Source organism: Phyllobates terribilis, unplaced genomic scaffold, assembly GCF_046119375.1.
Source record: "Phyllobates terribilis strain yellow unplaced genomic scaffold, ASM4611937v1 Scaffold_9__5_contigs__length_417890890, whole genome shotgun sequence".
NCBI classification, from domain to species: Eukaryota; Metazoa; Chordata; class Amphibia; order Anura; family Dendrobatidae; genus Phyllobates; species Phyllobates terribilis.
The window spans coordinates 400,583,711-400,596,422 of record NW_027362769.1 but is presented as its reverse complement, the minus strand read 5'-3'; the positions used below and the strand labels follow the sequence as shown (position 1 = coordinate 400,596,422).

Below are 12,712 nucleotides of genomic sequence, written 5' to 3'. Positions count from 1 at the left end.
CAGCTCAGAAGTGAAAGCATCAAGCTCTGTGTCTAAACTCTGAATTGTAACAATCAAGCTCTCTGCCTCAGCTCTTAATTGTGATCATCAAGCTTTAAGCATCATCTCTGAAATGTGAACATCAAGCTCTGTGCCTCACCTCAGAAGTGTAACCCTCAAGCTCTGTGCCTCAGCTCAAAAGTGTAACCCTCAAGCTCTGTGCCTCAGCTCAAAAGTGTAACCATCAAGCTCTGTGCCTCAGATCAGAAGTGTAACCATCAAGCTCTGTGCCTCAGATCAGAAGTGTAACCATCAAGCTCTGTGCCTCAGATCAGAAGTGTAACCATCAAGCTCTGTGCCTCAGATCAGAAGTGTAACCATCAAGCTCTATGCCTCAGGTCTGAAGTGTAACCATCAAGCTCTATGCCTCAGGTCTGAAATGTAACAATCAAGCTCTATGCCTCAGGTCTGAAGTGTAACCATCAAGCTCTATGCCTCAGGTATGAAGTGTAACCATCAAGCTCTATGCCTCAGGTATGAAGTGTAACCATCAAGCTCTATGTCTCAGGTCTCAAATGTAACCATCAAGCTCTATGCCTCAGGTATGAAGTGTAACCATCAAGCTCTATGCCTCAGGTCAGAAGTGTAACCATCAAGCTATGTGCCTCAGCTCAAAAGAGTAACCATCAAGCTATGTGTCTCAGATCAGAAGTGTAACCATCAAGCTCTGTGCCTCAGATCAGAAGTGTAACCATCAAGCTCTATGCCTCGGATCAGAAGTGTAACCATCAAGCTCTGTGCCTCAGATCAGAAGTGTAACCATCAAGCTCTGTGCCTCAGGTCTGAAGTGTAACCATCAAGCTCTATGCCTCAGGTCTGAAGTGTAACCAGCAAGCTCTATGCCTCAGGTCTGAAGTGTAACCATCAAGCTCTATGCTTCAGGTCTGAAGTGTAACCAACAAGCTCTATGCCTCAGGTCAGAAGTGTAACCATCAAGCTCTATGCCTCAGCTAACAAGCGTAACCTTCAAGCTCCCTGCCTCAGCTGTGAAGTGTGACTGTCAAGCTCTCTGCCTCAGCTCTGTAGTGTAATCATCAAGCTCTATGCTTGTGCCATCCATGCATGGGGGACTGTGTTTTGGCTGAATGGACACACTCTAAAATCTGACACTCTGAAATCTTGGCCTATATCAGAGCCACAAACTACAAGTACTAGCAGTCAGAAAAGTGCAAGGAATGTTGTGCTGCTTATAATTACTTCAACCAGTGGAAGAAACATTCAGGGGAGACAGAGACAGCGGATCATCCGGAGACAAGTCACGGGTGGGGACAGGTGATGGTTCGACATTTGACCTGTAATTCACATTTTTTGTATATATTTTGTTCAATGTATTGATTTACCAGCAAAGAGAAGATGAGGAAAAAAAAGACGTCATAAAACCTGACAATAAAAAGGATCGTAAAATAAGAGATTCCTTCTAGAACAAAGTATTAGTGCAAGAACGACACAATCTACATCCACCGAGCGAGGAGCCAACGGCGCAACGAGAGGGAAGACATGGAGGGGAACCTGCTGTGTGCGCTGACAGCCCTACACCTGGGTGAGAGACTGCTGACATCACCATAGTGTTACATAGGACTGCAGGTGACATCTACTACATTATCTGTACTCAGAGAGTTATCACTGTGTTATCTGTGGTGTTACATAGGACTGCAGGTGACATCTACTACATTATCTGTACACAGAGAGTTATCACTGTGTTATCTGTGGTGTTACATAGGACTGCAGGTGACATCTACTACATTATCTGTACACAGAGAGTTATCACTGTGTTATCTGAGGTGTTACATAGGACTGCAGGTGACATCTACTACATTATCTGTACTCAGAGAGTTATCACTGTGTTATCTGTGGTGTTACATAGGACTGCAGGTGACATCTACTACATTATCTGCACTCAGAGAGTTATCACTGTGTTACCTGTGGTATTACATAGGACTGCAGGTGACATCTACTACATTATCTGTACTCAGAGAGTTATCACTGTGTTATCTGTGGTGTTACATAGGACTGCAGGTGACGTCTACTACATTATCTGTACTCAGAGAGTTATCACTGTGTTATCTGTGGTGTTACATAGGACTGCAGTTGACATCTTCTACATTATCTGCACTCAGAGAGTTATCACTGTATTATCTGTGGTGTTACATAGGACTGCAGTTGACATCTTCTACATTATCTGTACTCAGAGAGTTATCACTGTGTTATCTGTGGTGTTACATAGGACTGCAGTTGACATCTTCTACATTATCTGCACTCAGAGAGTTATCACTGTATTATCTGTGGTGTTACATAGGACTGCAGTTGACATCTTCTACATTATCTGTACTCAGAGAGTTATCACTGTGTTATCTGTGGTGTTACATAGGACTGCAGGTGACATCTACTACATTATCTGTACTCAGAGAGTTATCACTGTGTTATCTGTGGTGTTACATAGGACTGCAGTTGACATCTTCTACATTATCTGTACTCAGAGAGTTATCACTGTGTTATCTGTGGTGTTACATAGGACTGCAGGTGACATCTACTACATTATCTGTACTCAGAGTTATCACTGTGTTATCTGTGGTGTTACATAGGACTGCAGGTGATATCTACTACATTATCTGTACTCAGAGAGTCATCACTGTTATCTGTGGTGTTACATAGGACTGCAGGTGACATCTACTACATTATCTGTACTCAGAGAGTTATCACTGTGTTATCTGTGGTGTTACATAGGACTGCATGTGATATCTACTACATTATCTGCACTCAGAGAGTTATCACTGTATTATCGGTGGTGTTACATAGGACTGCAGGTGACATCTACTACATTATCTGTACACAGAGAGTTATCACTGTGTTATCTGTGGTGTTACATAGGACTGCAGGTGACATCTACTACATTATCTGTACTCAGAGAGTTATCACTGTGTTATCTGTGGTGTTACATAGGACTGCAGGTGACATCTACTACATTATCTGCACTCAGAGAGTTATCACTGTGTTACCTGTGGTATTACATAGGACTGCAGGTGACATCTACTACATTATCTGTACTCAGAGAGTTATCACTGCGTTATCTGTGGTGTTACATAGGACTGCAGGTGACATCTACTACATTATCTGTACACAGAGAGTTATCACTGTGTTATCTGTGGTGTTACATAGGACTGCAGGTGACGTCTACTACATTATCTGTACTCAGAGAGTTATCACTGTGTTATCTGTGGTGTTACATAGGACTGCAGTTGACATCTTCTACATTATCTGCACTCAGAGAGTTATCACTGTATTATCTGTGGTGTTACATAGGACTGCAGTTGACATCTTCTACATTATCTGTACTCAGAGAGTTATCACTGTGTTATCTGTGGTGTTACATAGGACTGCATGTGATATCTACTACATTATCTGCACTCAGAGAGTTATCACTGTATTATCGGTGGTGTTACATAGGACTGCAGGTGACATCTACTACATTATCTGTACACAGAGAGTTATCACTGTGTTATCTGTGGTGTTACATAGGACTGCAGGTGACATCTACTACATTATCTGTACTCAGAGAGTTATCACTGTGTTATCTGTGGTGTTACATAGGACTGCAGGTGACATCTACTACATTATCTGTACTCAGAGAGTTATCACTGTGTTATCTGTGGTGTTACATAGGACTGCAGGTGATATCTACTACATTATCTGTACTCAGAGAGTCATCACTGTTATCTGTGGTGTTACATAGGACTGCAGGTGACATCTACTACATTATCTGTACTCAGAGAGTTATCACTGTGTTATCTGTGGTGTTACATAGGACTGCATGTGATATCTTCTACATTATCTGTACTCAGAGAGTTATCACTGTGTTATCTGTGGTGTTACATAGGACTGCAGGTGATATCTACTACATTATCTGTACTCAGAGAGTCATCACTGTGTTACCTGTGGTGTTACATAGGACTGCAGGTGACATCTACTACATTATCTGTACTCAGAGAGTTATCACTGTGTTATCTGTGGTGTTACATAGGACTGCAGGTGACATCTACTACATTATCTGTACTCAGAGAGTTATCACTGTGTTATCTGTGGTGTTACATAGGACTGCATGTGATATCTACTACATTATCTGCACTCAGAGAGTTATCACTGTATTATCGGTGGTGTTACATAGGACTGCAGGTGACATCTACTACATTATCTATACTCAGAGAGTTATCACTGTGTTACCTGTGGTGTTACATAGGACTGCAGGTGACATCTACTACATTATCTGTACTCAGAGAGTTATCACTGTGTTATCTGTGGTGTTACATAGGACTGCAGGTGACATCTACTACATTATCTGTACTCAGAGAGTTATCACTGTTTTATCTGTGGTGTTACATAGGACTGCAGGTGACATCTACTACATTATCTGTACTCAGAGAGTTATCACTGTGTTATCTGTGGTGTTACATAGGACTGCAGGTGACATCTTCTACATTATCTGTACTCAGAGAGTTATCACTGTGTTATCTGTGGTGTTACATAGGACTGCAGGTGACATCTACTACATTATCTGTACTCAGAGAGTTATCACTGTGTTATCTGTGGTGTTACACAGGACTGCGGGTGACATCTACTACATTATCTGTACTCAGAGAGTTATCACTGTGTTACCTGTGGTATTACATAGGACTGCAGGTGACATCTACTGCATTATCTGTACTCAGAGAGTTATCACTGCGTTATCTGTGGTGTTACATAGGACTGCAGGTGACATCTACTACATTATCTGTACTCAGAGAGTTATCACTGTGTTATCTGTGGTGTTACATAGGACTGCAGGTGACATCTACTACATTATCTGTACTCAGAGAGTTATCACTGTGTTATCTGTGGTGTTACATAGGACTGCAGGTGACATCTACTGCATTATCTGTACTCAGAGAGTTATCACTGCGTTATCTGTGGTGTTACATAGGACTGCAGGTGACATCTACTACATTATCTGTACTCAGAGAGTTATCACTGTGTTACCTGTGGTATTACATAGGACTGCAGGTGACATCTACTGCATTATCTGTACTCAGAGAGTTATCACTGCGTTATCTGTGGTGTTACATAGGACTGCAGTTGACATCTTCTACATTATCTGTACTCAGAGAGTTATCACTGTGTTATCTGTGGTGTTACATAGGACTGCAGGTGACATCTACTACATTATCTGTACTCAGAGAGTTATCACTGTGTTATCTGTGGTGTTACATAGGACTGCAGGTGATATCTACTACATTATCTGTACTCAGAGAGTCATCACTGTTATCTGTGGTGTTACATAGGACTGCAGGTGACATCTACTACATTATCTGTACTCAGAGAGTTATCACTGTGTTATCTGTGGTGTTACATAGGACTGCATGTGATATCTACTACATTATCTGCACTCAGAGAGTTATCACTGTATTATCGGTGGTGTTACATAGGACTGCAGGTGACATCTACTACATTATCTGTACTCAGAGAGTTATCACTGTGTTATCTGTGGTGTTACATAGGACTGCAGGTGATATCTACTACATTATCTGTACTCAGAGAGTCATCACTGTTATCTGTGGTGTTACATAGGACTGCAGGTGACATCTACTACATTATCTGTACTCAGAGAGTTATCACTGTGTTATCTGTGGTGTTACATAGGACTGCATGTGATATCTACTACATTATCTGCACTCAGAGAGTTATCACTGTATTATCGGTGGTGTTACATAGGACTGCAGGTGACATCTACTACATTATCTATACTCAGAGAGTTATCACTGTGTTACCTGTGGTGTTACATAGGACTGCAGGTGACATCTACTACATTATCTGTACTCAGAGAGTTATCACTGTTTTATCTGTGGTGTTACATAGGACTGCAGGTGACATCTACTACATTATCTGTACTCAGAGAGTTATCACTGTGTTATCTGTGGTGTTACATAGGACTGCGGGTGACATCTACTACATTATCTGTACTCAGAGAGTTATCACTGTGTTACCTGTGGTATTACATAGGACTGCAGGTGACATCTACTACATTATCTGTACTCAGAGAGTTATCACTGCGTTATCTGTGGTGTTACATAGGACTGCAGTTGACATCTTCTACATTATCTGTACTCAGAGAGTTATCACTGTGTTATCTGTGGTGTTACATAGGACTGCAGGTGACATCTACTACATTATCTGTACTCAGAGTTATCACTGTGTTACCTGTGGTGTTACATAGGACTGCAGGTGAGATCTACTACATTATCTGTACTCAGAGAGTCATCACTGTGTTATCTGTGGTGTTACATAGGACTGCAGGTGACATATACTACATTATCTGTATTCAGAGAGTTATCACTGTGTTATCTGTGGTGTTACATAGGACTGCAGGTGACATCTACTACATTATCTGTACTCAGAGAGATATCACTGTGTTATCTGTGGTGTTACATAGGACTGCAGGTGACATCTACTACATTATCTGTACTCAGAGAGATATCACTGTGTTATCTGTGGTGTTACATAGGACTGCAGGTGACATCTACTACATTAACTGTACTCAGAGAGTTATCACTGTGTTATCTGTGGTGTTACATAGGACTGCAGGTGACATCTACTACATTATCTGTACTCAGAGAGTTATCACTGTGTTATCGGTGCTGTTACATAGGACTGCAGGTGACATCTACTACATTATCTGTACTCAGAGAGTCATCACTGTGTTATCTGTGGTGTTAAATAGGACTGCCGTTGACATCCACTAGATTATCTGTACTCAGAGAGTTATCACTGTGTTATCTGTGGTGTTACATAGGACTGCAGGTGACATCTACTACATTATCTGTACTGAGAGCGTTATCACTGTGTTATCTGTGGTGTTACATAGGACTGCAGGTGACATCTACTACATTATCTGTACACAGAGAGTTATCACTGTGTTATCTGTGGTGTTACATAGGACTGCAGGTGACGTCTACTACATTATCTGTACTCAGAGAGTTATCACTGTGTTATCTGTGGTGTTACATAGGACTGCAGTTGACATCTTCTACATTATCTGTACTCAGAGAGTTATCACTGTGTTATCTGTGGTGTTACATAGGACTGCAGGTGACATCTACTACATTATCTGTACTCAGAGAGTTATCACTGTGTTATCTGTGGTGTTACATAGGACTGCAGGTGACATCTACTACATTATCTGTACTGAGAGAGTTATCACTGTGTTATCTGTGGTGTTACATAGGACTGCAGGTGACATCTACTACATTATCTGTACTGAGAGAGTTATCACTGTGTTACCTGTGGTGTTACATAGGACTGCTGGTGACATCTACTACATTATCTGTACTCAGAGTTATCACTGTGTTATCTGTGGTGTTACATAGGACTGCAGGTGACATCTACTACATTATCTGTACTCAGAGAGTTATCACTGTGTTATCGGTGCTGTTACATAGGACTGCAGGTGACATCTACTACATTATCTGTACTCAGAGAGTCATCACTGTGTTATCTGTGGTGTTAAATAGGACTGCCGTTGACATCTACTACATTATCTGTACTGAGAGCGTTATCACTGTGTTATCTGTGGTGTTACATAGGACTGCAGGTGACATCTACTACATTATCTGTACACAGAGAGTTATCACTGTGTTACCTGTGGTGTTACATAGGACTGCTGGTGACATCTACTACATTATCTGTACTCAGAGTTATCACTGTGTTATCTGTGGTGTTACATAGGACTGCAGGTGACATCTACTACATTATCTGTACTCAGAGAGTTATCACTGTGTTATCTGTGGTGTTACATAGGACTGCAGGTGACATCTACTACATTATCTGTACTCAGAGAGTTATCACTGTGTTATCTGTGGTGTTACATAGGACTGCAGGTGATATCTACTACATTATCTGTACTCAGAGAGTCATCACTGTTATCTGTGGTGTTACATAGGACTGCAGGTGACATCTACTATATTATCTGTACTCAGAGAGTTATCACTGTGTTATCTGTGGTGTTACATAGGACTGCATGTGATATCTACTACATTATCTGCACTCAGAGAGTTATCACTGTATTATCTGTGGTGTTACATAGGACTGCAGTTGACATCTTCTACATTATCTGTACTCAGAGAGTTATCACTGTGTTATCTGTGGTGTTACATAGGACTGCAGGTGATATCTACTACATTATCTGTACTCAGAGAGTCATCACTGTTATCTGTGGTGTTACATAGGACTGCAGGTGACATCTACTACATTATCTGTACTAAGAGAGTTATCACTGTGTTATCTGTGGTGTTACATAGGACTGCATGTGATATCTACTACATTATCTGCACTCAGAGAGTTATCACTGTATTATCGTGGTGTTACATAGGACTGCAGGTGACATCTACTACATTATCTGTACTCAGAGAGTTATCACTGTGTTACCTGTGGTGTTACATAGGACTGCAGGTGACATCTACTACGTTATCTGTACTCAGAGAGTTATCACTGTTTTATCTGTGGTGTTACATAGGACTGCTGGTGACATCTACTACATTATCTGTACTCAGAGAGTTATCACTGTGTTATCTGTGGTGTTACATAGGACTGCAGGTGACATCTACTACATTATCTGTACTCAGGGAGTTATCACTGTGTTACCTGTGGTATTACATAGGACTGCAGGTGACATCTACTACATTATCTGTACTCAGAGAGTTATCACTGCGTTATCTGTGGTGTTACATAGGACTGCAGTTGACATCTTCTACATTATCTGTACTCAGAGAGTTATCACTGTGTTATCTGTGGTGTTACATAGGACTGCAGGTGATATCTACTACATTATCTGTACTCAGAGAGTCATGACTGTGTTACCTCTGGTGTTACATAGGACTGCAGGTGACATCTACTACATTATCTGTACTCAGAGAGTTATCACTGTGTTATCTGTGGTGTTACATAGGACTGCAGGTGACATCTACTACATTATCTGTACTCAGAGAGTTATCACTGTGTTATCTGTGGTGTTACATAGGACTGCAGGTGACATCTACTACATTATCTGTACTCAGAGAGTTATCACTGTGTTATCTGTGGTGTTACATAGGACTGCATGTGATATCTACTACATTATCTGCACTCAGAGAGTTATCACTGTATTATCGGTGGTGTTACATAGGACTGCAGGTGACATCTACTACATTATCTATACTCAGAGAGTTATCACTTTGTTACCTGTGGTGTTACACAGGACTGCGGGTGACATCTACTACATTATCTGTACTCAGAGAGTTATCACTGTGTTACCTGTGGTATTACATAGGACTGCAGGTGACATCTACTACATTATCTGTACTCAGAGAGTTATCACTGCGTTATCTGTGGTGTTACATAGGACTGCAGTTGACATCTTCTACATTATCTGTACTCAGAGAGTTATCACTGTGTTATCTGTGGTGTTACATAGGACTGCAGGTGACATCTACTACATTATCTGTACTCAGAGAGTTATCACTGTGTTATCTGTGGTGTTACATAGGACTGCAGGTGATATCTACTACATTATCTGTACTCAGAGAGTCATCACTGTTATCTGTGGTGTTACATAGGACTGCAGGTGACATCTACTACATTATCTGTACTCAGAGAGTTATCACTGTGTTATCTGTGGTGTTACATAGGACTGCATGTGATATCTACTACATTATCTGCACTCAGAGAGTTATCACTGTATTATCGGTGGTGTTACATAGGACTGCAGGTGACATCTACTACATTATCTGTACTCAGAGAGTTATCACTGTGTTATCTGTGGTGTTACATAGGACTGCAGGTGATATCTACTACATTATCTGTACTCAGAGAGTCATCACTGTTATCTGTGGTGTTACATAGGACTGCAGGTGACATCTACTACATTATCTGTACTCAGAGAGTTATCACTGTGTTATCTGTGGTGTTACATAGGACTGCATGTGATATCTACTACATTATCTGCACTCAGAGAGTTATCACTGTATTATCGGTGGTGTTACATAGGACTGCAGGTGACATCTACTACATTATCTATACTCAGAGAGTTATCACTGTGTTACCTGTGGTGTTACATAGGACTGCAGGTGACATCTACTACATTATCTGTACTCAGAGAGTTATCACTGTTTTATCTGTGGTGTTACATAGGACTGCAGGTGACATCTACTACATTATCTGTACTCAGAGAGTTATCACTGTGTTATCTGTGGTGTTACATAGGACTGCGGGTGACATCTACTACATTATCTGTACTCAGAGAGTTATCACTGTGTTACCTGTGGTATTACATAGGACTGCAGGTGACATCTACTACATTATCTGTACTCAGAGAGTTATCACTGCGTTATCTGTGGTGTTACATAGGACTGCAGTTGACATCTTCTACATTATCTGTACTCAGAGAGTTATCACTGTGTTATCTGTGGTGTTACATAGGACTGCAGGTGACATCTACTACATTATCTGTACTCAGAGTTATCACTGTGTTACCTGTGGTGTTACATAGGACTGCAGGTGAGATCTACTACATTATCTGTACTCAGAGAGTCATCACTGTGTTATCTGTGGTGTTACATAGGACTGCAGGTGACATATACTACATTATCTGTATTCAGAGAGTTATCACTGTGTTATCTGTGGTGTTACATAGGACTGCAGGTGACATCTACTACATTATCTGTACTCAGAGAGATATCACTGTGTTATCTGTGGTGTTACATAGGACTGCAGGTGACATCTACTACATTATCTGTACTCAGAGAGATATCACTGTGTTATCTGTGGTGTTACATAGGACTGCAGGTGACATCTACTACATTAACTGTACTCAGAGAGTTATCACTGTGTTATCTGTGGTGTTACATAGGACTGCAGGTGACATCTACTACATTATCTGTACTCAGAGAGTTATCACTGTGTTATCGGTGCTGTTACATAGGACTGCAGGTGACATCTACTACATTATCTGTACTCAGAGAGTCATCACTGTGTTATCTGTGGTGTTAAATAGGACTGCCGTTGACATCCACTAGATTATCTGTACTCAGAGAGTTATCACTGTGTTATCTGTGGTGTTACATAGGACTGCAGGTGACATCTACTACATTATCTGTACTGAGAGCGTTATCACTGTGTTATCTGTGGTGTTACATAGGACTGCAGGTGACATCTACTACATTATCTGTACACAGAGAGTTATCACTGTGTTATCTGTGGTGTTACATAGGACTGCAGGTGACGTCTACTACATTATCTGTACTCAGAGAGTTATCACTGTGTTATCTGTGGTGTTACATAGGACTGCAGTTGACATCTTCTACATTATCTGTACTCAGAGAGTTATCACTGTGTTATCTGTGGTGTTACATAGGACTGCAGGTGACATCTACTACATTATCTGTACTCAGAGAGTTATCACTGTGTTATCTGTGGTGTTACATAGGACTGCAGGTGACATCTACTACATTATCTGTACTGAGAGAGTTATCACTGTGTTATCTGTGGTGTTACATAGGACTGCAGGTGACATCTACTACATTATCTGTACTGAGAGAGTTATCACTGTGTTACCTGTGGTGTTACATAGGACTGCTGGTGACATCTACTACATTATCTGTACTCAGAGTTATCACTGTGTTATCTGTGGTGTTACATAGGACTGCAGGTGACATCTACTACATTATCTGTACTCAGAGAGTTATCACTGTGTTATCGGTGCTGTTACATAGGACTGCAGGTGACATCTACTACATTATCTGTACTCAGAGAGTCATCACTGTGTTATCTGTGGTGTTAAATAGGACTGCCGTTGACATCTACTACATTATCTGTACTGAGAGCGTTATCACTGTGTTATCTGTGGTGTTACATAGGACTGCAGGTGACATCTACTACATTATCTGTACACAGAGAGTTATCACTGTGTTACCTGTGGTGTTACATAGGACTGCTGGTGACATCTACTACATTATCTGTACTCAGAGTTATCACTGTGTTATCTGTGGTGTTACATAGGACTGCAGGTGACATCTACTACATTATCTGTACTCAGAGAGTTATCACTGTGTTATCTGTGGTGTTACATAGGACTGCAGGTGACATCTACTACATTATCTGTACTCAGAGAGTTATCACTGTGTTATCTGTGGTGTTACATAGGACTGCAGGTGATATCTACTACATTATCTGTACTCAGAGAGTCATCACTGTTATCTGTGGTGTTACATAGGACTGCAGGTGACATCTACTATATTATCTGTACTCAGAGAGTTATCACTGTGTTATCTGTGGTGTTACATAGGACTGCATGTGATATCTACTACATTATCTGCACTCAGAGAGTTATCACTGTATTATCTGTGGTGTTACATAGGACTGCAGTTGACATCTTCTACATTATCTGTACTCAGAGAGTTATCACTGTGTTATCTGTGGTGTTACATAGGACTGCAGGTGATATCTACTACATTATCTGTACTCAGAGAGTCATCACTGTTATCTGTGGTGTTACATAGGACTGCAGGTGACATCTACTACATTATCTGTACTAAGAGAGTTATCACTGTGTTATCTGTGGTGTTACATAGGACTGCATGTGATATCTACTACATTATCTGCACTCAGAGAGTTA

At 40.9% G+C, this 12,712-nt stretch overlaps 1 protein-coding gene across 1 annotated transcript in view; it reads left to right on the top strand.

Annotated features, from left to right (window-relative positions):
- The first annotated feature begins 1,427 nt into the window (after positions 1–1,427).
- The window catches only part of LOC141162620 (transmembrane protease serine 9-like), a 231,740-nt gene continuing 220,455 nt past the window's right edge, over positions 1,428–12,712 (top strand). The window contains exon 1 of the mRNA XM_073648895.1: positions 1,428–1,579. Within this exon, the coding sequence (XP_073504996.1) occupies positions 1,537–1,579 (43 nt within the window). The 5' untranslated portion in view covers positions 1,428–1,536. The remainder of the gene's footprint in view (positions 1,580–12,712) is intronic.